The following is a 24780-nucleotide window of genomic DNA, read 5'->3' as shown; positions in this document are numbered from 1 at the left end:
TGACTGAGAAGCAGATGCAGCCCTCAGCTACCAGGAGTGGGGATTCCAAGGACTAAAGTCACAAACATGTGCACCACAGCCAGGAGTAACCTTTACTGCTTGTTTCAGACAGGATGAGAAACCACACCCACTTCCTCAGGCATCACACCAAGGCTGAACTCCAAAAACAGCAGGCCTCCCTAGAGGCTTTCCACTCACCCACCCCCATCGCCCTCCACGAGTCCCAGGGGAACCTGAAGGTCAGGCGAGCTTGAAGAACCTACTGCCTTTCAGATCCAGTCCCTCATTGCTCCCTTCTGTGTAGCTTGGCCTCCACCTTGGCCCAGCCCTCCACGTTGAGGTCACTTGAGAACTTCTTCCCAGGCAACCACTCCAGGACAAATAGTTGTCCCCTTTGCCCCTCCATGTGGGCTCTAACATGTGTTTCCAGCTGCCTCTCCTCTCCTACCCTTTCTCTGCTCTCTGGGGCAGGGCATCACTGACTCCAAATCCTGCCCAACTCCCCAACTAAAGCATCCATGGGGGTCTTTAAGGGGGGCTTGGCACGTCCTTCCACTCCACTTCGTCTGATCTCCTGGGGCTGGAGAAGCCAGGAAACCTGGAGAAGGAGAAAGCTCTTTGCAAACAGTCCAGGGGTTTGGGTTCCCGGGATTCCCATCCCTCCAAGTCTGACTCCACCCAATTCCCTACTCATTCCCTCACCCCCATGCCAGTTAGGTAATACTGACCTTAAGGAGCCCTCTCAGTCAATGCTAGGGGCCTGGCTAGGCTCCTTCTGCGTGTCTGTGGGCTCCTGAAACCCTCCAGGGAACAGATTCTGGGCCCTCTGGGTTCTCCACTGCTGTCTGGGGCTGGAGGCGGGACTGGAGCCTGATGAGAAATCCATCAGCTGGGCAGTGCCATGATGCCTGCTGCTCACCCAGAGTCTGTCCCCTACACACCCCAACTGCCTCACCATCACTCGACCAGGAAGGCTTCTCCTCATCTGGCGAGAGAGTCTGTGGGGGGCTGGACCAGGGCCTGGACAGGGAGGAGGCTGAAGCCTCCCCCCACAGTTCTTGCTGCTGCTGCTGCTGATGGAGCTAAAAGGAAGGGAGAAGAATGAGGGGTTCCCTCCTGCCCAGCAGCGTGAGACCCAGCCCCCAGGCTACGTACAGAGGGTGTTGAAACCTCCTACCCAGCTCCTGTTGGATAATTTCTTACACTCCAGCCCCCTCCACAGTCTCCATTTGTTTTGAGGCTTTCTCCCCATCTATCTGGCATCCCTCTATTCACCTGGTATAGGTAGATGGCATGGAGACTCATCTCAGCAGATGCGAGTTCTGGGAGCTGGGCCAGCTTCTGGCCCCCAGTGCCTCCTGGGGACACACAGCTGAAACAGAAGGTGCAGTAGATCAGAAAGACATGCCCTTTCCCCCCTGCACTCCACAAGGAACGCCAGGCTTTATCTCCTCGTCCTGCTCAGCCCCCCAATACCCCTGCATTGATCAGCCCCACCACCCCTGACCCCTGCATCTCAAGTCCCCACCCCTCACCTTGAGTCCTGGGCAATTCGGGAAATGGAGGCCAGGAGGCTGGCTGTGGCTGCAGCTGGGCAAGGGGCTGTGGGGCTCAGGTCCTGTGGGGGCAGGAGGGGCTGCACCAAAAGGTTGGCCAGGAAGGTCTCCGGCTGGGAGCAAGAGAAGAGAGGGTCAGAAGAGAAGACAGAAAGGGAGGGAGGAGGGCTAAGTAAGGTGGGAGAGCAGGCTGAACTAGTGAGTAGGTTAATGCAAAAGGTGAGGCTGAGGGAGGAGAGAGGAGGGGAGGGGAGAGGAGGGGGCAGGGTGTGAAGGTGGAAGGGCAAACCAAGCTTCAACTCACCAGAGGTGAGGAAGAGTTGCTGAGGACCCCGGGGGTGGGGGGACTGCGAACAGAGTTGGCGCCCCAGGTGGCTGCATCTTGTTGTACCCGGCCTCGAAGGTGCCCTAGGAACTTGGAGCTGTGGCCTGGGGGGCGCCATTGTGGATGAACCAGGGAGAACCTCATCAAGGACAGTTCAGTCTTCCCATCCTCGGCACGCTGAGATAGTGAGGCCTCTGTCTGTCCCTCCGAGAGCCACTGAAAGCAACGACAATCCTTCAAGTGCCACGAACACTGCTTGTATACCTGCAGTGGGTGCCTCGTGGGGTGGGCAGGATGGAAGACAATAGCCCCATTTTCCAGGTGAAAGGATGGAGGTCACAATGGGGACTTGCTCAAGATCACCCAAAAACAGCAGCAGAGCAGAACTTGGGTCCAGATCCAGCACTGGGATGTAGGCTCAATGTTCTGCCAGCAGGTGCACACTGGATGCCAGGGCCTGCCTTACAGCTTTGGTCAGGAAACCCATCCTTACTCCAGCCCCATCCACTGATCAACCTGTTTTCCAGCCATTCTACCAGTCTTGGCTCCCATTTACTGGTGTCAGGATGTGCTGGAACTCTGTTAGGGCTTTACACACGTCATCTCATGTAATCCCCATGATAGCCCTGCACATTGGTCACTGTCCTCGTTTGACAAACGAGGGCATTAGGTACAGGGAAGTGAGGTGATTAGCTCAAGGTCACAGGTGGCAAACCATGGAGCTGGGGGTGGAACCCAGCTCTGCTTTGAGTGAGGCAAGCAAACTCCTACCTAACCACAACCCGGCACAGCCAGTGAAAGGCTCTAACCTGAGGGTGGCCGTGGCGCTTCACATCCATAAGGGCAAAGGAACAGATGTCTCCAACCCCGGCCACATCCACAGTGAAGTGATGAAAAAAGTCAATAATCTCCAAGGCGCGAGGGCGGAACCAGAAGAGCAGAAACAGTGGGGTGAGGAGAGGGGACAGGAGCTCCTCCGTGAGGGAGACCTGGAGAAGCAGGGCGAGGCTGAGAAGGGGTTGCTGAGGGCAACCACACTCGCCAGGCAGGAAACCTCCAACTCCGTCATTCCGCCTTTCCCAGACTCCCGGGATAGCCAGCCCTGAGCCCGTTTGTCCCCGCCCTCTCTCAGACCTCGAGGTTTACACAGCCTCCTCCGCAGCCCCATTTCAGCCTGGACCCTCACCGCTCGGTATTGCAACAGCCGCGCCATCTGCCGGTAAGCGCTGGCCTTGCCGGCAGGGCCGGTCTCCTCCGGCAGGTAGTGCATGTGGGCCAAGGCCGCCTGCAGCAGGAGCTGCGGTGAACGACTTTGGGCCTGCTCATCCGGAATGAAAGACCTAGAGGGCGGCATCGGGGTGGAGAAGGGGCCGGCGAGTAAAGAGGATGTGCGGGTGGGATGCATTAGCGGTGGGAGGGGTAGAGATTCGCGAGAGGTTCAGCCCCAGGCCGGAAAGACGCCCCCCTCCCTGGGCATCTCCCACCACACCTGGCCACGGTGGCCAGGATCCCGAGGGCAGTCATGGCGGTGAGCACGTGCTCCACGGCGAGCACATCCTCGTCGTAGACGGTGAGCACCAGCAACGCGGCGAAGAGCGCGCCGGCGAAGAAGACGAGCTGGCGGGCCAGCAGCGCGAGCAGGGGCGCCGGGGGCGCGGCGGCGCGCAAGAAGGCGGCGGCGGGGCGGTAGGCGCGGGCCAGGCGCGCGCGCAGCTCGTGCGGCAGCTCGTTGAAGTGGCGCAGCTGCAGGCGGGCCAGGCGGGACCAGCGGCGCGTCCCCAGCGCGCCCGGCTCGCGCCGCAGCAGCTCGGCGTGGCTGTAGAAGGCGTGCAGCACCTGCCAGGCCAGCACCAGAGGGCTCAGCGCCAGGTTCACGGCGGCCAGCAGCAGCACCGAGCGCCGCCAGCGCGCGGCCAGGGCGGCCCGCTGGTCGCTGCGCTTGTAGGCGTCGGGCAGCTCCCAGCCGCCGCGGAAGAGCGAGAAGGGCCCGCGGAAGAGGAGCAGGTCGACGTTGAGCGCCAGGCCGCGGCTGAGGAAGGCTACGCTGCCTCCCCAGGGCAGCGCGCAGCGGGTCGGCAGCAGGCCTTTGTTGGCCAGCGCCACCTGGTAGTTGGTGTAGCGCAGGATGCGATGGTGGACGTCCAGCTCCGTCAGCGGCCTCGGCTGCACGCACAGGCCCCCGCTCCTCTGCAGCGCCAGGAGGCGGGACTGCACCTCTGCCCAGGACACTGAGCCGAGCTCCCCCTGAGGAGAGGGGACGGCTGAGAGCCAGCGACCTGGATTCCTCTCCACAGTGATGCCCACACTCACCGTGACCAGAGTCCCTGAGTGTCCTCCCGTGCCCACCACTCTCACCCAGTGTCCCTCAGGCATGACACCTGTCACCTTCCGCTCTCTGCCTTCTCGCTCTCCCTTTACCTTGTCTCTAACAATGGGAACCCTTACTTCCTCTCATCTGCTTCTGAATTGTGTTCCTCACACCCCTGCCACTCCTGAGGCCATGAGCCATGTGCTTCCCAGGGACACCTCCTAAGCTAAACTCTACACGTATCTGAGCACAGCTCCTTAAGAGTAGATTTTCCTGAGCACCCCCCCCCCCTCCACACACACACACACACACAGCCCTACACGTAGAAGGCACATCCCAGCTGCAGGTAACAGGGAAATCCCTCTTCCCCGTTCCTAGGGTACCCACCAACCCAGAAGCCTCACCACTTTTTATCTCAGCCTGCTTTGAGAATCCCAGCCCCATCCCATTCTGTCAGATTAACCTTCCTAAGACAATGGCCACATCTGGCCATGGAGGTGGGGGCTGTCAGATCTCACTCATCTGCAAACCTCATTTTAGCCCAGTTTCACCCAGCTTCCCCAGTCCAGCTTAGTCAAGTCCCTCCAGGCCAGCCTCTCCAGTCCATCCCAGGGTCTCCCCTTCCCCTGGAAGGAATAGGGGAAATGGGGTAAGCAGGAAGGAGAAAGAAGGGTCAGCTGATTCCCAGCGGAGCAGCGGTCCAGCTCCTGATCTTCCCTGCCTCCACCCCTGCCCCCGTGACTCTTCCCTGTGCTATGGTTTGTGCTCTCCTACTCAAAGGGGCTTTCTGAAACCTCTCCCTTTTGCTGTACAGGAGGGCTGTGCAGAAGGTTCTGCACTTCTGAGGGGAGAAGGTAGCCTCTGTGCTTTGCCTTAAGGAAAGAATTTAGGTACAGAGCCAGAAGGAGTGTGAGCAAGGCAGGGAGGAAAGAAAGAGGAAAGCGTGACCAGGGACAGTGAAGGGGCCTGTGAAGTGGCTTCTTGCAATCAGGGGGAAGGCCAGAAAGGGAGGCAGGATTACCCACTGGGGACTGGAATGCTCAGATGCAGGCTGGTGGGTCAGTCTCCTCACTGCTGCCCACAGAGTTCAGCGTTTCCCCCCTCCCTGCCCAAGGCTTGGAATGCGTCCCCACCTCCTACCCTTCCCAGCCCCATCCCAAACCCCCCTGCCCTATAAAGCCAGATGACTGCCCTTCCTCTAAATACCCACTGCCTGAACCACAAGCATGTGACCATACATCATCTTCTATAACCATCTAAATCAACTAAGCTCCACCACAGTAAGGGCCTTGTGTTACAAGTGGTAACCCACCTCCTAACAATATTCTGGGCCAAGGGTAGGGGTCAGTAAGTCCTTCTGCCCTTTTTCCAGTAGGTCCTTCTGTCTCTGCAGCCCCTCACTCCTCCCTACCCTCTTCCCCCCCGACGTTGTACCTCTCCTCAGACACGCTCACCCAACTCACCAGGGGAATGTGGAGGGCTTCCCTGTAAAACACTTGGATGTCCCAGTAGCTGAAGAGGTTGCAGACAGAGCGAAGCAGCTGGAACAGCCAGAAGGCAGTAGCCAGGATCAGAAGGAAGACCATCAGGGAGCTGGAGTGGATCCTGTGTCGGGTGGGACAGACAGGAAGTAGGGGCCTGGTAGCAAGGGAGACCAGACTTGGGGAGCGATGGAGGTCATTGAGAGGGGACCCAGCCAGGCCGGTCGTTCTCAAAGTGTGGGCCCTGGGGCTCCCCAGACCCTCGCAAGTATCTACAAGTTCAAAACTTTTCAGATATTAAGGTTTTCTGCCATTTTAATTCTCATTCTCTCAAGAATATACAGAGGACTTTTCCAGAGGCTACGTGACATCACATTCACAGTCAATGGAATGTGTGCTTGGACATTTTCAGGTTTTAAAGCTGTTCTCAGCTTGAATCTCAAATAAGGTAAATAGAGATAGATTTGATTCTCATAAGAAAAATCTCTTGGGAGTTGAGTTCTCAACTAATTTTAAGTGTATTAAAGGTGTCCCAGGACCAAAAACTTGGAGAACAGCTGGTCTAGACCAAAAGACAAAAGAAGGTGGGGGCTCTCATCTGCTAGTCCCCTCCATCACCTCCCCCAGTGGCTGTCACTCACCGCTGGGCACACTGGGATGAGGGTAGGATGGCATCTGACAAGGTCACTTTGTTGTGGAGCAGCCCAGGTCTTGTGCGGTTATTTGGTTGGTTGGCAAAGAGAACATTGTAATCCACGCAGCGAAGGAGGAAGGTGGTGAAGGTGACGATGAAAATGAATTGTCTGGGACGGCAAGGAGTGCAGTGGTCAGGCCCAAGGGCCAGTGGGCTCCAGCCCCAGCCTCCAGGCTGGCCTGGTTAACCCAACCTGCTGAGCCCTGGGGCTGCCTGGGGAGGCAGTGGAGGAACTAGAAGCAGCAGGCGCTACTGAGGAAATGAGAGGAAGAGTTTGGGGCCAGGGACAGGCATCTCACCCCAGCTGGAAGACATCCTCCAGCAGGATACAGGTAAAGCCGCTCCTCTGGTGGTAGCTGTAGATGTGGCCACCCATCAAGAAATAAGCCTGAGGTGTGATGATGGGCCTTTCCTGAGGACGCCTCCCCCTCCCTCCCCCAAGTCCCCAACCCACTGCACCCCTGGCTCCCTGCCTTCGGTGCCACTGCTGCCAGGCCAAGCACAAAAGGATATCTTGGTGAAGAAGCTGTCCAGGTTCTGGATATGGTGCCAGGAGCCTGGGCACAGAGGGAAGAGCATGGGGACTCGGCTCTCACCGGGACAATTCTCCACGTCCTCAAGCTACTGCCAGAGGCCTAGTCCAGAGGAAACTCTGGAGCCCCCAGACCCTCCCCAGCCCCCGCCACTACCCACTCACCTCGGAGTCCTTCAGGTACATGAAGCAGGGGCTGCTGCTCCTCCCCGTGGAGGGGTGAATCTTGGGACCCCTCAGGGTCACAGTCCTCCAGCCGCTCGTAATCCTGCTCAGGGATCAGAGGGCCTATCCGAAGCCCAGGAGGGTCCTGGGGGCACCGGCATGGGGGAGGGGGAGTCACCGAGGCCAAGGGTGGGGCAGAGCGGGAACCCCAGGAGGGGGGTACAGAGATGGGTGTCATCGCAGGCCTGGCCTGCATTGTGGGGGTGGCTGGGGTGGAGATGGCACTATGGTGAGGTTGAGAAGCCCCTGACGCCTGCACTGCTGGGCAGGGGAGCCCCAGGGCTGAAGGAGGAGCCGAGGACAGGGCACTTCTTGTGTGAGGGGCAGGGGACAGAGAGAAGATGGAGACCCTCCCTCCCCCAGGCCCCCGACTTGGAGGAGGAGGAAGAGGAGGCAGTGGCATGGGGAGGAGGGGCACTGATCCAGGCCCCAAGTCTCCCCACCGCCCCAACCGCCCCCTGGTCCCCCCCCAACCCATTCGCCTCACCATAAGGCCAGCGGCTTCTCCTGAAAGCTTGGAAGGATGGGAGATGCTGCTGTTCCCGCCGAGGTCTGGCTGGCTGAGCAGGGACTTCAACAAGGCCAGTGACAACAACAGCCTGGTGACTCAGGTGGGGCAGGCCTCAGGCGTCCCAACTCGCAGTCACCTGTCTGACCACTCACACCCCTTCCAGGGCAACCTGCAGCCAAACCTCTTAGGGCCCCACCTCTAGCCTGGCAGGGACAGTAGCTGGGGAGGCAGGAGCTGAAGAACAGTAGATCGAAGGAGATCCCTGCTGTCCCATCTTCAGACTCCCAGTGGATTTCAGAGGAGGCCAGAGGGTAGCCGCCAATAACAAAAGCAAAGAGAATCCTATTAAGGACTATAGGACTATGGGGTCAAGATAGTGAATCTTTGATTTCTTAAAACCTTATCTCTCCTCCCTGCATATACAAACACAGAGTGATCAACAGAGAAATGCTTTAAGACAAAAAACAGTAAGAAAGAAAAAAAGAAAAAGACAAGAAAGGCTGTATGTTTTGTGTGTGTGACAGTACTAAGGAAGAGAAAAGGGGGAGACTGCCTGACTTTGCAACCAGGTTGGGGGAAACTAAGGAGAGGAAGTAAAGATAGGAGAGGTTTTAATTATCTTGGATGTGAGATGGTTCTGGGAGCTTACAGTAGAAAAGTGGGGATTCTTGGATGCGCCGCTATGTTTACTTGTTTACTTATTTATCCTCTTGAAACCCTCTCCCCTAAATCCTGATCCAGTTTCTGGGGCCTTCTGAGAAGCATCGGGGTTGATGGCAGAGGGCAGCTGAGGGCATGGAATTTGGAAGGATAATTTGGGTGCCCCATGGATGAACTGACTGAGTTGACTTCCTTGTTGTCACCTCAACGAGGAGGCGGAGGCCCAGGCAACTGGTTTGGTGGCTTGTCCAACGCCATTCTTGAGTCCCTGAATCATCAGGTTACCTACTGATGGCCATTCCAGAGGTGCTGACTCAGCCACCCAGGTGTCAGAGCCACCAGGGCTTAGGCTCCAGGGCTGCTGTAGAGACCAGTATGCAGGAACCGGAGAGAGAGGAACAGAACATTTCCCATGTTGTCCACCAGAGGAACTTAGAGGCAGTCGAGGAATTGCTCACAAAATCTGAGTCCAGGTACACCTATTTTTTCCTTGCGCCTCCTTCCTGTGAGGGGCATTGTCACAGTAGCTCAGGACTTGCATAGTTTTATCCCCAAGCAGGAGGCTGAACTATAAAAACAAGACTCCTAGTGCCCAAAATGGAATCCCACACTGCAGAGGGGCTAGGAAATTCCCACGATCTCTCTGAGACGTCTGTCAAGATGGGTTACAAGGGGTTTCCTCTGGTCTTTTCCCAACTTCATTCACCCTGAGATACTCCACCATACTCACTTTAGGACTCTCCTATATCCCTCCGCACCCAGCCCAACCTCAAACTAATCCTGCCACATTTTCCTACCGAGTTTCATTCCAGATTCATCGATGGGCAGCCTTCCTACCACCACCCCCAATTCAAGTCCATTTATTATAAAGGACACTTCCCTGCCAGGCATTTGGAGGGGAAGGAGGGGACAGATGAATGAGACAAAGCCACTACCCAAAAGCAAGTCACAGCCCAGTGAGAGAGGCAGCTATGCAAACAAATCATTACACAGAAAAAATAAATAAGCACACAAAGGTACAAGAGTTGTGCTTTGGCAGCCTTAGGCAAGCGAGCCTGATATACTGTGAGGAAGGCATCTGTTGGGGAGATGGAACTGAGGGCGTGCGGTGATAAGCTACAGTACCTCCACACCAGTGGTTTTAAACCACTGCGTAGGGGGAAGAGTATCAGAATCACCAGAGGAGTTCTTTTCCAAGTATAAGTGACTGTCGTCCCCGGAGCTCTGATTCGCCCGGGGAGGACTGTGATGGGCAACGTGCACTTATTTTGAAAAAACGCTCCAGACGATTTTTGTCCCTTCGTCACCCAGAACCAGCGCTCTACACTCCCTCGGGACTCCAGGACGTCTCGAGTCCGCTAGAAGTACCCATAAGAGAACAGCCCGGAGGTCAGCAGCTGACGCGTTACTATGGATACCCCGGGGCGGGCGGCGTACAGCGCACACCCTCAAAACGTCACTCCAGAGCCTACTCCGGCAGCGGTCAGAGGGCGGTGCCACATCCTGCTTGGCCCCAGGCCAGGACTGGGGGCGGGCTACAGGCGGCTCTCTCCAATCACAGCTCCAGAAGAAGACGCGCGAACAAGGTGTTCTCCAATCACAGCTTGCAACGAAATTGATGTTTCTTTCCACCAATCATCGGCAAGTGGCGAAGGGGTTGTCGGGATGGGGGCCGGAGCCAACATGGAGCCCTCAACGGGATAAGGGTGAAACCGCTGTTGCCGGCTGTTCCTGTTCTCCCTCCACCATGCTGGTGCACTTATTTCGGGTCGGGATTCGGGGTGGCCCTGTCCCAGGCAGGCCGCTGCTACCCCTCCGCTTCCAGACATTCTCGGCCGTCAGGTAAAAAGGGACAAACCTACGGGAGCGCGGGCCATTGACCTGCCGGCAGGGCGTGGGGCCTGCCGGGAGATGGAGTCCCGGGCTCGCGCGAGGCCTGCTGGGAGTCGTAGGCTGGCCCGGCCCAGAGTTGAATGTCACTCCCTGAGGGATTGGCCTCAATTATTTATAGCGACGACCCAGGTACCAGCAGGAGACTCGGTGCGTCTGTATCAGCACGTGTGGGCTGGACGGAGGGGACGCTCCGGGGTGGTGACCACTCCCGACCTATACTCCCCACCAGGGGGCGCCGTTTTGCACGGGTGTTCCGGCCCCCGTTTCCTGCCCCTGTCCTTCTTGGAATTGGTCTTGCGATGTGGACAAAAATTATTAGTGTCCAGAGTCATTTAGTATTGCTGTTGTTCCCAAGATTCAGTGTGAAATGGTTCCTAAATCTGGATACTTTCAGCAGAGTTAAAGAGTCAATTTAGTCACGTGTATGTATGTGTTCTTGTATGTTGGCTCTACACGTTGGTCCTAAGAGGAAGACACACAGGTGGGAAATGAACAAGGACTCTGAAACGGCGACTTACTGGTAAATGCTTTATGAAAAGGGACTGATTCCTTTCTACTCCTGGAGTGAAGAACCTGTGGGCCAGGCAGGCAGCAGATTCGCAGGGGCGGGTGGATGTGGACTTGTGCTGTTTGGAAAGCCTATCTGATTGATGGAGGGCAAGAGCCAGGCGGAGTTGAAGCTACAAGTACCGGTGCTCAGAAGCAATCCGCCAGTTCTTGGCAGGGGCCGAGTACTGCTTAGAGCCTTAGTTTGGAGAAGATGAGAAAAGCTGGAAAGTGGCCATGGTAAATTATTCAAAGGCTTGAAAACAGTCCTTAGGAAAAGAGTAGGGGTGTTGATATTATTTAAACCAGAGAGAAACCCAAGGAAAGCCATCAAATAATATTCTAGTATTTGTATGTTCATTGGTGTTTTTCAGATGTGCAAATCACAATAGATCATAAAGTGAATTTAGTGAGTACAAGCCATTTAAAAGTGAATATGATGGAATATGTGTTAAAAAGAAATTAGAGAAAGTAGTTTTGTGAAGCATTTCAATTTTCTGTGACATATTGTGTTCATTATACTGGATTGCAATGTAAAATGTATTCCTTGCTGTTGTCACAGTAAGTTTAAAACTTTGCAAATGCTGCAGTAGCGAGTCAGGTCAGATTGTTCTGCATTTCTAATGAGGGCATGCACTCAACAAACATAACTATTGGCTGAATGATGTTATGTACCAGAGCTCTGCTAACTGCTAGGGATACAGTGGTGAATAAGATAGAGCTTCCTGCCCCTCAAGGAATACATAGTCTAATGGGGAAATGAGACATTTACCCAGTGCAGAAGGAGAGTGAGCTTCTCTATCTAAGTTTTGGATAGACATAAAGTGCCCAGCAGAAAACAGACAGGTGGATAGGGTGAGGGAAGGCATAATATAAAGGTAGCAGAGAAGCCCAGGCCTCACTGAGACAAGGGAACGATGAGATGGAGTCTGCAGTTAGGTGGGTCTGGAAATATGGAAGACCCTCATAGTAAAGGGAAAACCTCTCTGTTTGTTTTGAAGTCTTTCCCCATCAATAATCTCATTTGGATCTTTGAGCATCCTACCATATTCTCTCAGCTGGATAACTTCTGCCTCTAACAGGCCTCTCTATAACCACACCTGTCCTCCAGTCTCCTCCCCTCTGCTGTGATCTTCAAAATGCAAATCTGATTACGGTCCTTTTGCTGCCTCAAGTCCAGGTCTTTTAAAAAGACTGTAATGACTCCCCCTACCCAGCCCCCCACCCATGGCAAGCTTTGTCATTAGCTATTTGTTCCCCCTTATCTGCCCCCGGCTCCGGACACACACACACACTAAAGCTTAACCACTATGAGGGTAGTTACTTGGTCCGTCCTGTTCACCTCCTGTTCCCTGTGCCTCAGAGCAGAACACCGGTGCACAGTAGGCCTGAGACCCTACATTGCCACCTATAGATACCAAAACTGCAGGAAGGAGACGATCTTGGCCTGTGCAAGATGACAAGATACATTATTTGGATTTTTATTTCTTTTTCTATCTTCAGCAGACAGAGGAGTCTGTCACCCTTTCCTTCTGTGCATTGTCACATAAGCACTGTAGGCCTGGAAGGGGAGAGGCTGATGGGGTGTAGTAAGCTCAGGGGACTTGGGTCTAGTCCTGGCCCTGCAACACATCACCTGAGCTTATTACACAGGGCAGAGTAGAATGAGCCTGGGTCCTGGAATCCGACAGCAGGGTTCCTCTCTCATCCCAGTTCCGCTGCCTGGGAACAGATTATTTCAGTTTCTCAGCCTCACGTGAGTTTTTTCGTCTATCAAGTGAGAATAACAGCGGCCCCCTCCCAGGGACGCAAGGGTCACAGGCCACGGGCTGGTGACAGTGGGGCGGTGGCCGCGTTGGTGACGTGGCTGGCACTCTCCCGCTCTACCTCTCTGAGCTGCATTCACTCAGAGCTTCCATGTTCTCTGTGAAAGCAGTGCCCTCCAGCTCCAATGTCTCGTGACTCTGAAAGAGCAGGGCTTGGAGCTGGCACTGACCCAGGGGGCCGGTGCCTCTGGAGGCTGACAGGGCCCGGCTGTCTGAGGACGCCTTTAAGACTCGACCACTCAGTTTTCTCATTCCTCCACTGCTTTCCGTCATGGGTTTTTTGTCTCAGAAACCGAGGTTGCTTAAGAACACCCTGAGAAAGGCAGTGTGGGTCCAACAGAAGAGGAAATGCTGCTCTCCATGGGGCTCCGCTGAGGGCTCAAGCAGTTTGTCGTTCAGTCGAGGGACAGTTGGGGCCTCAAGCCATCAATGGCATTCTCTCCCCACAGGTCCTCCGACGGCTGCCCCAGCTCCTACCTCCTCAGGGCCGTGGCCCAGCTGCGGTCCCAGCTCCGGGCCCGCATCCCTCGAGCACCCCCAGCTCCTGGCCGGAGCCCCTCTGCCTGGTGCTGGGTTGGGGGAGCCCTCCTGGGCCCTGTGGTTCTGATTAAATGCCCCCGCCTCTGCCCTGTGGCACTGTGTGAGGCAGAAGAGGCCCCTCCTGCCTGCTCCAGACCCTGGGTCGTGGAGTCCCGCTTTAACTGGAAGCTCTTCTGGCAGTTTCTACGCCCCCACCTGCTGATCCTGGGGGCAGCCATCGTGGTGAGGTCTTCTCCCGCCCCCTCTGCCCCCATCAGGGACAGGGAAGGATCCAGCCAGGGGGTTGCAGAAGCCCCAGCCAGAGGACACATCAGGACAGCTCTCCTGCCTGGCCAAATCTCAGAGGAGACCTCAGGAAGCAGCAGAGCCAGCTGGCTTGGGGACAGGGGCTGAGGACCTGCACAGGGTGGCTGTGTGGACACGGGGGTCCCCAGGGGCTGGCAGCTGAACTTTAACTCTCAGAGAGACATGGGAGCCTCCAATGCATGGACAACAGTGGGAGAGGAAAGGCCAGGGATTGGGAAGAGTGTGGTTCCCCTAAACGTCTGTCCCCTCCCTGAAGCTGGCGCTGGGTGCAGCACTGGTGAACGTGCAGATCCCCCTTCTCCTGGGTCAGCTGGTGGAGATTGTGGCCAAGTATACAAGGGACCGTGCGGGCAACTTCCTGACTGAGTCCCGGAACCTTAGCACCCGCCTGCTGATTCTCTATGGCATCCAGGTACGGCAGAAGGGAGGGCCTGGGGGCACCCAGAGGAGTTGCCTGGGCACCCCTGAGAGCCCCGTCCTCTCTCCCAGGGCCTGCTGACCTTCGGGTACCTGGTGCTGCTGTCCCGCATCGGTGAACGCATGGCAGTGGACATGAGGAGGGCCCTCTTCAGCAACCTGCTTCGGTACTGCCAGCCGTGGGGTGCGGGGTGCAGGCAGGGGGCTGAGGGGCCCTGAGGGGGTCTGGGTGAATGTCTGGGGGTGGGGCCTTGTCCTCAGGTAACATCTCTCTCTTTTCCCCAACCTGCTAACCCCGTGTCCCACCGCCAGACAAGACATTGCTTTCTTTGATGCTAAAAGGACAGGGCAGCTGGTGAGCCGATTGACAACGGACGTGCAGGAGTTTAAATCGTCCTTCAAACTTGTCATCTCCCAGGTGAGTGCCCCAGGTCCCCCACACTCATACACTCACACACACGCACACACGCACGCACACTCACTCCCTGGTGCAGATGCACCAGGCCAGCCCTGCCCCACCCACCCCACTGTTGGGCCTCGCGCCTAGGCTCACACTGAAGTGAGAAGCCTGCTGTCTGGTGAGGGTGTGGGTGAGGGAACAGGGAAGTTCACAGAAGCGAGGTGCCACGGCACTGTCCAAGGTCAGGACAGGCTGTTTCTTTCCTGTCCTGAAATCTTACTTCCCTGGAAAACCTTCTCAAAAACTCAGACAAGAGCCTGTCTCAGCCCAGATTGCCAAGAGCAAAATCGCAGTGGCCTGTCTTGTCCTCAGAATGCCTGGCTCACTAACAGGAGAACAAGCAATGGCTCTTTGCTGTGTCCTGATGTCCCCTCTGCATACCCCCAGATTGTCACTGTAGCTGCCAGATCCTGCCAGTCACTGGCCAACAGCAGTCCCCAGGTGGCATCCCCAGGTGATTCTTGTTTTGTTCAGCTTCTAGAGCGGAAGACCAGGAGAGTGGGATTTGTCTAGGGGAAGGATGCCTTTGTCCATAGGCATCCTCACCCAGCGCCTTTATGCCTGGTCAAGGAAGGGTTAAGTTCTGTGTCCCGCAGACTGCAGGTTGACTTCCCAGGGGTCAGACCTGTGGCCTTGCCCTTGTGAGTATAGAGCTAGCTGTAGCCAGCTGACTCTTGGTAAAGTCCCCCATGTCCCATGTCATGGTGCTGATGTCAAACAGCCTTCCTTCCCACTCCTCAGGGGCTGCGAAGCTGTACCCAAGTGGCCGGCTGCCTGGTGTCCCTATCTATGCTCTCCACGCGCCTCACGCTGCTCCTGATGGTGGCCACGCCTGCCCTGATGGGAGCTGGCACCCTAATGGGCTCAGCTCTCAGGAAGTTGTCTCGCCAGTGTCAGGAGCAGGTACCAGAAGTCCTGCCCACCCTCCTTACCCTACCCTCCTTCTCTGCCCCATACTCCTCTGTCAACCCCTCTCCATCTCCAACCTGGCTCCCTATCTCCTGGACTTCTTGCAGGTCGCCAGGGCAACAGGTGTAGCCGATGAGGCCCTGGGCAACGTTCGGACAGTGCGAGCCTTCGCCATGGAGCAGTGGGAAGAGGAGTGAGTCGGGGCAGAGGCGGAGCACAAAAGCAGGGGGACCCCCAAATGTACCTCCCACCTGCCCCACGCCCCACCCCGCCTGTTTCCTGAGGGCCAGTTTGACTTCTGTCCCCAGACGCTACAGAGTAGAGCTGGAGGCGTCCCGCTGTAAGGCAGAGGAGCTGGGCAGAGGCATCGCCTTGTTCCAAGGGCTCTCCAACATCGCCTTCAACTGTGAGTGAGCAAGGCCGCACCTGGGGGGACCCAGGCTGTGGCTGGAGGTGAGCGCAGAGGCGGGAAGGACAGGTCCCAGCAAGGCAGGCAAGGGGCGGCTTTCCACCTGCTTGATGGCCTTCAGATGTCTGTTGAGTGCCAGTTAGCCAGTCTGTGGAGCCTGCTGATGCCGGCAGGCGACGGGCAGGTAGGCCCAGCGTCACTATGTGCAGTGTGCTGCCGGGCCACTCTGGAGGGAGCCATGGAGCTGCCCCCAACCCACTCATTTCCAAATGAGGAAACAAAGGCAGAGACCATTCGAGTGACTTGCCAAAATTCCAGTCAGTTGGGAGCACAGCAGGGACTGGAACTGGAGACCAACACGTGGGCCGGGTCTGTCTTCTGTCCTCCACAGCCGCCTTCCTAACCACCTGTCCTTTCCCCACGCAGGCATGGTCTTGGGAACCCTGTTTATTGGGGGCTCCCTCGTGGCTGGACAGCAGCTGACAGGGGGAGACCTCATGTCTTTCCTGGTAGCCTCCCAGACAGTGCAGAGGTGAGTGTGGGGCTGTTGCCATTCCTAAGAGCCCAGCTGGGCCAAGGGACAGGGCGTGCCTGCCAGTCTGCTCTGGGGACGACTACCCCGGTCCCCCAGCGCAGCACTGGGCAGGGGGAGAGGGAGCCCCAGGCTCCCAGCCGCGCCTCCAGCCTAATTCAGAAATACGATTGTCATCTTCAGCTTCCAAACAATTCAGAAGTTTCCTTGACAAACTTTTTTCTTTAAAAAATTTCAGTAAAATACACAAAATTTACCATCTTAACCATTTCTAAGTATTCAGTTTAATAGAGTTGCATGCATGCATGTTGCTGTGCAGCCATCACTACCGTCCCCTTCAGAACTTCAGTTTGCAAAACTGAAATGCTGCATCTGTGTGACCCACCCTCCCCATCCCCTGGCAACCATCATTCTGCTTTCTGTCTCCGTGAGTCTGGCTCTTCTAGGTCCTCATCATATAGATGACATCATATGGTACCTGTCCCCTTGTGACAGGCTTATTTCTCTAAGCATAACATCTTCCTGGTTCATACATGTCAGAGCAGGTACCAGAATTTCCGTCCTTTTTAAGGCTGAGTAAGACTCCATGTTTGGATAGACCATCTTTGACATGCTTTTTAAGAGCTGGCCTGCCGTCCTCTGCCTGACCTTTCCCTGCATGGTCCACCCTGGTGGCTCACTGGGTCCACGGCTCTGAGATCTGCCTGCCCCGCTGGCTCCGTCTGCCCATGGGCACCAGAGCTCCCAGCCGGCTCTGCTACCGGAGCCCCCAGACAGGCCTCCCTTCTGTCCCTTCCAAGCCAAGCACTAGCATCTCTGCCCACCATCTCTGTTCACTTTGTGCCCCCCCCACCCCACATACCACTTACACCAAAACATGACAAAGATATGTTAGGTCAATAATCAGTGTAGATATGATCTAATAAGGAATCGAAGAGTGAAGACCTGTGTTACCACCAGCTACACCGAGAGACTAGAGCATCACCCAGACGCCCCTCTGTGTCCCTTCCTCCTCACTGCTGATTCCTGTGGTCCTCGTGTCCTGGCTCTGCTCTGCCTTACCGCCTCTGTGTGTCAGCCATTTCTTACAGAATCCCTCACCATTGGCCTTGCTGGCCTGGGCAGGATGGCGCTAACCCAGACGCAGGCAGGTAGAAAACACACCCTCTCTTGGCCCTGGCTTCCCCAGCATTCTACACAGCACCATCCTTGGCTCCATTTCTACCAGGTGCTCTCTAATCTGGGCCCGTTCTGACCCTCTCTGGTCCTGGCCAGCCTCATCCTTCCTTCCTAGAGGCCCAGAACTGTTGCCTTAGGACTAAAAGGCTCTGATTATTGTGTAAATGGAACTTCTGGCCTCCCCCTGCTGCCCCTCCCCTGGCCTGACCCATGGGAACGCCGCTGGCTGGCTTCATACAGTCACCCCACGGCCCTCCCCTTGGGGCAGTGGCAGAGCTGCCCCCCTGAGGAAAGGCAGCCACACATCCCAGGCCTGGCCCTCCTCCCTTAGACTGGCCGTCCCCTGTGGCTCCCTCCCCTTATGGCTGGGGTACATTTCCTTCCCTCCCCACTGCACCTCCTAGCCAGTTGTAGTTTTATTACAGGCTCAAGAAAGCATCTCTCGCAGACTGCTGGATGGGGCTGCTCCCACTAGGTCTAGCCTTTTGGGAGGCCCCTCACCACACGGAGATTCTTCATTACTCACCTTGGAGGAATTGGGTCTCATTTTGTTAAGCTGGTGTGTTTCCTCCTGGGGTCTAGCCAGGGCGGGTGGGTCGGGAAGGAAGGAGGCAGGGCCCTGTCCGCTGAAGTAAAATCACACAGTGTGAGAGTTGTGGGTTAAGTTTTATTGGGGGCAGAATGAGGACTATATCCCGGGAGACAGCATCCCAGAGAGCTCTGAGAAACTGCTCCAAAGAGGCAGGGGAAGAGCTCAGTATTATATATGATTTCAGTGAGGGGGGGACGCGCAGTCAAACACATGTTTAGGCAGAGACTTGCTGATAGCCAAGAGGAGCAGATGCCACCGTTAATGATTTTAGTGCTTTCCTAGATATGAGGAGACGCAAGAATTTAGGCTCATAAAATCTTCTGAAAATACCTAACTATCTGAAGGCCTGTTCAGCCAGTTTTCCCAGAGCACAGAGAGCCTCATTCCTGATCTCCATCCTGAACTCCTTGCAGGGCATGTTGGAGATCAGTGGCTGCAGTGGCTCATGATTTAATCCAAGCAGAGTTAGATGGCAAGTGCCAATGTGATACAATTCTTGTAGGTGCAGATGGCAAGTGCCAATTTTTAGTTAGCAGTCCCAGCTTCAAGCAGCCTCAAACTTTGGACTCCATCCTAGGTGTTCCTTTTGGTGGCACTGGGGCTCTCGAAGAGATGGGGAGGTGCCCAGACAGACCACGGTCAGGGCCAGGCCGCCTGGTCTGCATTCAGGATGGGCCACCCCATCCCTAACCCGCTCCGGGCCTCCAGGGGCCTTCTCCCCGACCCCACCGCCCCCGCTTAACAGAGGTGCTGGGAATTGAACCCAGTCCTCGTGATCATGCCTGCTGAGTTCTACCCACCCCCCAGGCCTGCCTTCTGAGCCATCTCTGAGAGCTCGGTGATGTGCATCTGGTTTTCAGTTGCGCCCAGCACCTCCACCAGCCCCTAATGACCTCCAGATCTCTTGTGGCGAATGTTCTCCCTTCTCATCAGCAGATAACAGGCTGTCCTGGCTCTTCTATCTTGGTGCCTCCTGCTCCCTTTGGCAAGTGCTCTGAGCCATTTCCTCGCAGGCTCCTCCTCCCCTCCCCCGACCCGGGTGCTGGGAGAAGTGAGATTTCTGGAGAGTCAGTCTTTCCTCTTCTTCAGGGAGGACCTGCATCCACAGTCGCAGACACACACTGTCACGGGCCAGTCAGGGGCTGGTGACTAAGGGGTAATGACTCACCTTCCTCCCCGCAGCCACCCACCCTGAGGGGCAGAGGCAGCGACCCACCATCTGGGCAGATACACTTGCACCGTTCCTTACACAGGGCAAGCCCATAATAAAATATCCCAAGGGAATATGGGTTTGGGGTCCCCCCAGTGTTTCCCCTGTGGTCCAGTGTCTTTCGTTTTCTCTCTCTGAAAGGATTGCCATCCTGTTTTCCACCGTCAGTAGACCTCGCTTCCCCCAGGAGTCACAGCGCTAGAGCCGACCTCCCCTTGGCCCTCACGGCCGGCCTTGGTCTCGCGCGGGAGCCGCCCGCCCCGCGGGCTGCAGGCCCGTGGAGCCCACCCCACTGCACCCGGTGTCTGCCTTCCAGACCTGCTTCCCCCCTGGAGCCCCCGTCCTGAGGGAGCTGACACTCGTCAGCCCTGTCTGGGCTAGGAGAGAACGCAGCTCTGAAAGAAGCTATTTGCCAGGTGATCACCTAGTGTCGCTGGATCCCAGGGCTCCTGGGGACTCCGGTTTCAGGAGCAGTCTCTGCATTTGCCTTCTGGCCACCTGTTTCCTTGCCCCAGCGGACATGCCCCCCGTGCAGCTGAGACCCAGACCTTCCTCTCCAGCCCTGGCCTCCTCTCAGGCTCTTCTCATCCCCCGTCTTTCAGCCTTTCTCTTCTGCTCACAGGTCCATGGCCAACCTCTCTGTCCTGTTTGGTCAGGTGAGTGGCAGTCCGGGATGGGTCCAGGGGTGTGGACATGGGATCTGGGCTGGAGTCCTGTCCGTCCCTGATGTCATTAATGTGCTACGGGAACTGGGTGGCGGGAGGAGGGGATATCACCAGCCCCCTAAGTACTCCCCGCCGCGTGGGGACCCAGAGATGCTGCCCACTCCCCAGACCACACTCCCACATCACAGACTTTAAACCTGTCCCCAGGTGGTGCGGGGGCTCAGCGCGGGCACCCGGGTCTTCGAGTACATGACCCTGAGCCCAGACATCCGGCTGTCAGGGGGCTGCTGCATCCCCAGGGAGCACCTCCATGGCTCCGTCACGTTTCACAACGTCTGCTTCAGGTCAGTGTCAGTGGGTGGACACGGGTGCTTCCCGCCAGGCCGAGGAGCCTGTCTGCGGACCTGTGGGTCAGTGTCTCCTAAATAAGCTCCTCTCAGGGGTTCAGGGAGCCTTCAGGAGGGACCAGGGCAACGAGGGGCCTGGAACCTGTTCTGACTGAGGGTCTCTCGGCTCCTCCCAGTTACCCCTGCCGCCCTGGCTTCCAAGTGCTCAAAGACTTCACCCTCACGCTGCCCCCAGGCAAGATCGTGGCCCTTGTGGGCCAGTCCGGGGGAGGTAAGAGGAGCCCGCCACCCTCCCACCCTGTGACTCCTCCCTGCGGTAGCCACTTAGTGTGGAAGGACAGGTCCCTCTCTCCTAGGCACACTCCCTAACTGCCCCTGTCCCCCACCCCAACTCCCAGGAAAGACCACTGTGGCTTCCCTGCTTGAGCGCTTCTATGACCCCACGGCGGGCATGGTGACGCTGGACGGGCAAGACCTGCGCACCCTCGACCCTTCCTGGCTCCGGGGTCAGGTCATCGGCTTCATCAGCCAGGTGAGGAGGGGAGAGGCTTTCCCCATGGTGTGCGACACCCAGAAAGGGTGTCTTAACTCCCACTGAGCCCCTCTCCCCTTCCCTGCAGCCCTGCTTCTCTCAGTCCTTACGCCCCGGCCCCCAGCCTTTTCCCTTCCCACCCCCATCATTTGCTGCTCTCACAGGGGCAGGGGCGGGCAGGCTGGCTGTCTTCACTGGTCCCCAGCATTCATCCAGGTCCTGGTTGCTGCAGCTCTGCCCTTGTATCACCATGGCTGGAACTCTGTTCCTTGATTTAAAAGGTCCAAGCAGCAGGGAGGGTAATAGCTCAGTGGTAAAATGCATGCTTAGCGTGCATGAGGTCCTGGGTTCAATCCTCAGTACCTCCACTAAAAAATAAATAAATAAAAAATAAATTTAAAACAAATAAAATGTCCAAACAAGTGGGAGCAGGATGGCCATTTTAGGATCCCTGGGTTCTGGCAAGCCCATGGTGTCCAGGAGATCTACACACCCACATGGTGTTGCTGGGGACAGCTGGTGGCCCGCCCACCCGGTAAACAAGACCCCGCCAGCCCCACCACTTTCCCAGCGAGGGTCCACCTGCCCCCACATGTGGATGAAGCGGATCCCCTTACAGCAGGAGACAGCCAAATTATAAAACCCCTCCACGCCCATCTCTCCAGAGAGGAGGAGCCCTGCCTGGCCAGCTGGCCTTGCTCTCCCAGCCACCTCCCTGCTCCCCTTCCTGAGGGGCTCCGTGTCCTGCAGGGAGCTCAGCCTCTTCCCCCATCTGATGACCCCTCTGCTTTGTCTGACCTGTAACTTCGAGCTACCCCTACCTGCCCTCCAAGGAGCCCCTCCTGACACGCCCCTTGGGTATTCAGGGCAAAGTCAGAATGTTTCCTTGTGGACCCCACCACCTCCCACCCCCAGGAGCCAGTCTTGTTTGGAACCACAATTATGGAGAACATCCGTTTTGGGAGGCTGGGTGCCTCCGATGAAGACGTTTATGCAGCTGCCCGCGAAGCCAATGCCCACGAGTTCATCACCAGCTTCCCCAAGGGCTACAACACCATAGTGGGTGAGTTCAGGGATGGCAGGCACCCTGCTCACGTCTGCGGGGCCCACGTGTGGGACTGGGATCAAGGGGGACGGGAACGCAGTCATGGCATCAGGGGAGACCGAGGGGGACAGAGATAACCTGCGGGGACAAAGGAGACCAGCCCATGTGGTTCAGGCACAGGCAGGCCGCAGAGACAGGAGTTTGCAGGGACACGGGTGATCTGCTCACCAGGGCTCCACCCCTAAGACCTGGCCAGCAGCAGCGGGCTTTTATCTCCGTGTAATTGTTTCTCTTTCTGGCCCTGTTTCGCTCCTGTCCTTTCATCCTTTCACTGAACGGTGTTTCCCCTCTTGCTCTCCATAGGGGTTGATTTGGTTGAGCACGTCTCTCTCCTGACTTACCCAGAAGAGGGCTTTGGTGATTCGGGAACACTGAAATATTGTAGCATCACCCTAGAATCTTTCTCCTCTAGCTTGTAGCTTTGTGTGTTTGTCTCAGAGGTCTTTTTCTCAACCTCTGGGCCATGTTTATCATCCAGAGCCCCTTGGCTTTGCTGCACAATGTTCCAGCCTATCTCACAGTGTGGGCACATCCAAGGTTCTCCACTCTTCTTGAAACTTAGGCCTCGGTCTGGCTGAGCTGAGCTTCCCGAGTGGTGCCCCCACTGTGTGTGGCCTTTCTTCATGTTCTGGGTTCTTGGATTCCCGTGAACCTCGTTCTTCCTGGAGCATCCGGGCCCACATCTCTCTTGGGCACTTTCCTTGTCTCTCTGGGGATTCAGTCTACCCTCGCTGCTCTGTGACTGCTGTTACCTTGAGGCTCTTTTTGGCTTCTAGGCTGCCACTTCTGCTGTTCTCTGTGGGTATTTTGGACCCCAAACGTGGGCTTCCCAGAATACCCAGGTGGGTTACAAATCACACAGGGCTGCCACCACACCCCAGGAGGCCACCTCTGGGTCCTGGATGTCCCCAGAGCAAGAGAGACCTGGGAAGCCAGGAGAAGGCAGCTAGAGCTGCAGGGCCAGGGCAAGGGGTGGGGCCCAGGCCGGTCGTGGCTCTGAGACCTGGCCCTGGTGCCGGAGGGGAGCTTCAGGGCCCACCCTGGGTGGTACTGAGCCCTACTGTGTGCACGACCCTGGTCATCCATGTGAGTGCCTGCTCACATCTGCACAGGCACGTGAGATCAGGGTGCTGCCGGCCATCGTCCCTTCCCTCAGAGAGGCGGGCCGAAGGCACACAGGGCCAGGGGAGGGCCCTGAGGGCTCAGATGGGAAGATCCAGGCAACCCTGGTGCCCATCTGCAAGGTATATCTGTCTAAGTACAGAGCTGAGCATTGCTTCCGGCCCCTGCCCCATCCCCTTCCTCCCCAGGTGAGCGGGGTACAACCCTGTCTGGTGGCCAGAAGCAGCGCCTGGCCATCGCTCGAGCCCTCATCAAGCAGCCCACAGTGCTGATCCTGGATGAGGCGACCAGCGCACTGGACTCGGAGTCTGAGAGGGTTGTGCAGGAGGCCCTGGACCGCGCCAGCGCCGGCCGCACCGTACTGGTCATCGCCCACCGGCTCAGCACCGTCCGTGGGGCCCACCGCATTGTCGTCATGGCCCACGGCCGAGTCTGCGAGGTCAGCTGGGGCCCAGGGAATGGGTCGGTGGGCTGGGACAGCTTCAGCCATGGACACAGTGGAACGGGTGGCTCAGCTGAGCCATGTGAGGAGGGTCTGGCCTGGCCCTGAGGGCTTGGGATCATGTTCTGGAAACAGCACCCATGTGGATTCAGTTCCTGCCCTTAGATGAGCCCTGGCCTCTTGGGGCCCGACTTTCTTCCTCTGTCCCCTGGAGGGGCAGGGTGGGGGTGAGCAGAGCTGCAACATGGCTCCCAGGATCAAAGGGGAAAGTTCTCAGAGAAGCGTACTGGGCTTAGTGGGTGGGGGGACCGTGGGGGCTGAGGTGCAGGAGCTGATCGGGGACCAGCCAAGAGCAGCACCCCGAGGCTGGGCTGCAGCAGGGCTTAGAGGCTGTGTGGGGCCTGGATCCCCCGGCCACTCTTTTAAGCTAAAGCTGAGGGGGGTTTGCAAGGGGCACTGGGGCCCCGTGAGGGAGGCAGTGGGACCTAGATGCTCTTCCACCATCCAGCTAAGCAGGGCAGTGATGCGAACAAATACAGACGCGCCAGCAGCGATTTGTAACCACCTGTGCTTTGGTTTCATGGTGTCGGCAGAAGGGATACCGGTTTAGGTGAAGGCAAGCCGAAGCGCTGGATAAGAAGCTAGCCCTCGGAGGGCTCTGAACTCTTATCTGGGTTGGGATGACCATCTGCCCCTCCTTACTCTCTCCAGGTGGGGACCCACGAGGAGCTCCTAAAGAAAGGCGGGCTCTATTCCGAGCTCATCCGGAGACAAGCCTTGGATGCCCCACTTCCTGAGACCCCCAAAGGCCCCAGGAACCGGCACCCCAAGTCCTGAGAGGTCTGGTCACTGCCGAGCATCAGTGCCCAGGGCCAGGGCTCAGCGCGGGGGAGCTCCTGGGGACCGAGGCCCCAGGAGGGCCCGCATGCTGCAGTGGGGGCTGCTGCCACTGCTTCCCCTGCTCACGATAAAACCTGGCCAAGCGGCCAAGCGCTGGACTAGGAGGAGTTTGGGACCACTGCCCGTCCTGCCTCCAGGCTGTCTCCTTCCTGCCAGAGCTGAGAGTCCTTGGGCTGCACAGGGAGGGAGCAGAGTCCCCGGGCCCCTGCTCTGTCTGCTCCCTCTGCCCAGTCCCTCCCCAGCCCCTCTCCCAACCCTGCCAAGTCTCCGCCTCTACCTGACAGCCTAAAGGTGTCCAGGCCACAGCTGCAGGGAATGTTTGCAAAACACTGTTAGGGAGTGAGAATGGGGACCCACACCAGGGTTTGTCCCACACCCGTGCCAGGACCTCACTCCCCTCCACTGACTCCCAACACGCCTCTCACAGCCCTGTGAGAAGGAGCCCACCCTTTGAGCTGACCCCACAAATCCACGGTCCCCATTCTGGGAACAACATCCCTTCCTTCTTCCTGCTCCACTGATGGAGTAGAAATAAATTTCTCTAGACCTTGCCCTC

At 57.1% G+C, this 24780-nt stretch overlaps 2 protein-coding genes across 9 annotated transcripts; one reads left to right on the top strand and one right to left on the bottom strand.

The window, feature by feature from the left end:
* Positions 1 to 69: 69 nt before the first annotated feature.
* ATG9B (autophagy related 9B) lies at positions 70 to 7734 on the bottom strand. Of its 7 annotated transcripts, none has more exons than XM_032483151.1 (15): positions 7609 to 7717; positions 7062 to 7206; positions 6878 to 6921; positions 6664 to 6728; positions 6312 to 6473; positions 5653 to 5794; positions 3371 to 4125; positions 3068 to 3221; positions 2691 to 2870; positions 1861 to 2097; positions 1536 to 1669; positions 1276 to 1372; positions 956 to 1082; positions 729 to 870; positions 70 to 598 (listed from the first exon to the last, which is right to left on the bottom strand). In XM_032483151.1, exons 1-14 carry the CDS (start codon positions 7609 to 7611, stop codon positions 743 to 745), a joined length of 2373 nt encoding a protein of 790 aa, XP_032339042.1. In that variant the 5' UTR covers positions 7612 to 7717; the 3' UTR covers positions 70 to 598; positions 729 to 742. The 7 variants fall into 7 exon arrangements, with proteins under 7 accessions (XP_032339042.1, XP_032339044.1, XP_032339041.1 ...); XM_032483153.1 differs by having other exon boundaries at positions 6664 to 6720; positions 6824 to 6921; positions 7062 to 7184; positions 7609 to 7693; XM_032483150.1 differs by having other exon boundaries at positions 729 to 889; positions 7062 to 7734.
* A 2201-nt stretch (positions 7735 to 9935) lies between these two features.
* Positions 9936 to 24780, top strand: ABCB8 (ATP binding cassette subfamily B member 8). 2 transcript variants are annotated; one of them, XM_006190523.3, is made up of 16 exons: positions 9936 to 10134; positions 13007 to 13319; positions 13660 to 13815; positions 13893 to 13987; positions 14133 to 14238; positions 15022 to 15183; positions 15297 to 15382; positions 15498 to 15595; positions 16025 to 16130; positions 19734 to 19767; positions 19984 to 20120; positions 20300 to 20394; positions 20522 to 20655; positions 21571 to 21718; positions 23071 to 23321; positions 24036 to 24780. In XM_006190523.3, the coding sequence occupies exons 1-16, from the start codon at positions 10040 to 10042 to the stop codon at positions 24159 to 24161; spliced, it is 2142 nt and encodes a 713-aa protein (XP_006190585.2). In that variant the 5' UTR covers positions 9936 to 10039; the 3' UTR covers positions 24162 to 24780. The 2 variants fall into 2 exon arrangements, with proteins under 2 accessions (XP_006190585.2, XP_014419647.1); XM_014564161.2 differs by lacking the exon at positions 13007 to 13319 and having other exon boundaries at positions 10003 to 10134.

This window comes from Camelus ferus, chromosome 7, assembly GCF_009834535.1.
Source record: "Camelus ferus isolate YT-003-E chromosome 7, BCGSAC_Cfer_1.0, whole genome shotgun sequence".
Lineage (NCBI taxonomy): Eukaryota > Metazoa > Chordata > Mammalia > Artiodactyla > Camelidae > Camelus > Camelus ferus.
The sequence above is the reverse complement of the archived record's forward strand: the minus strand, read 5'-3'. Positions and strand labels throughout refer to the sequence as shown.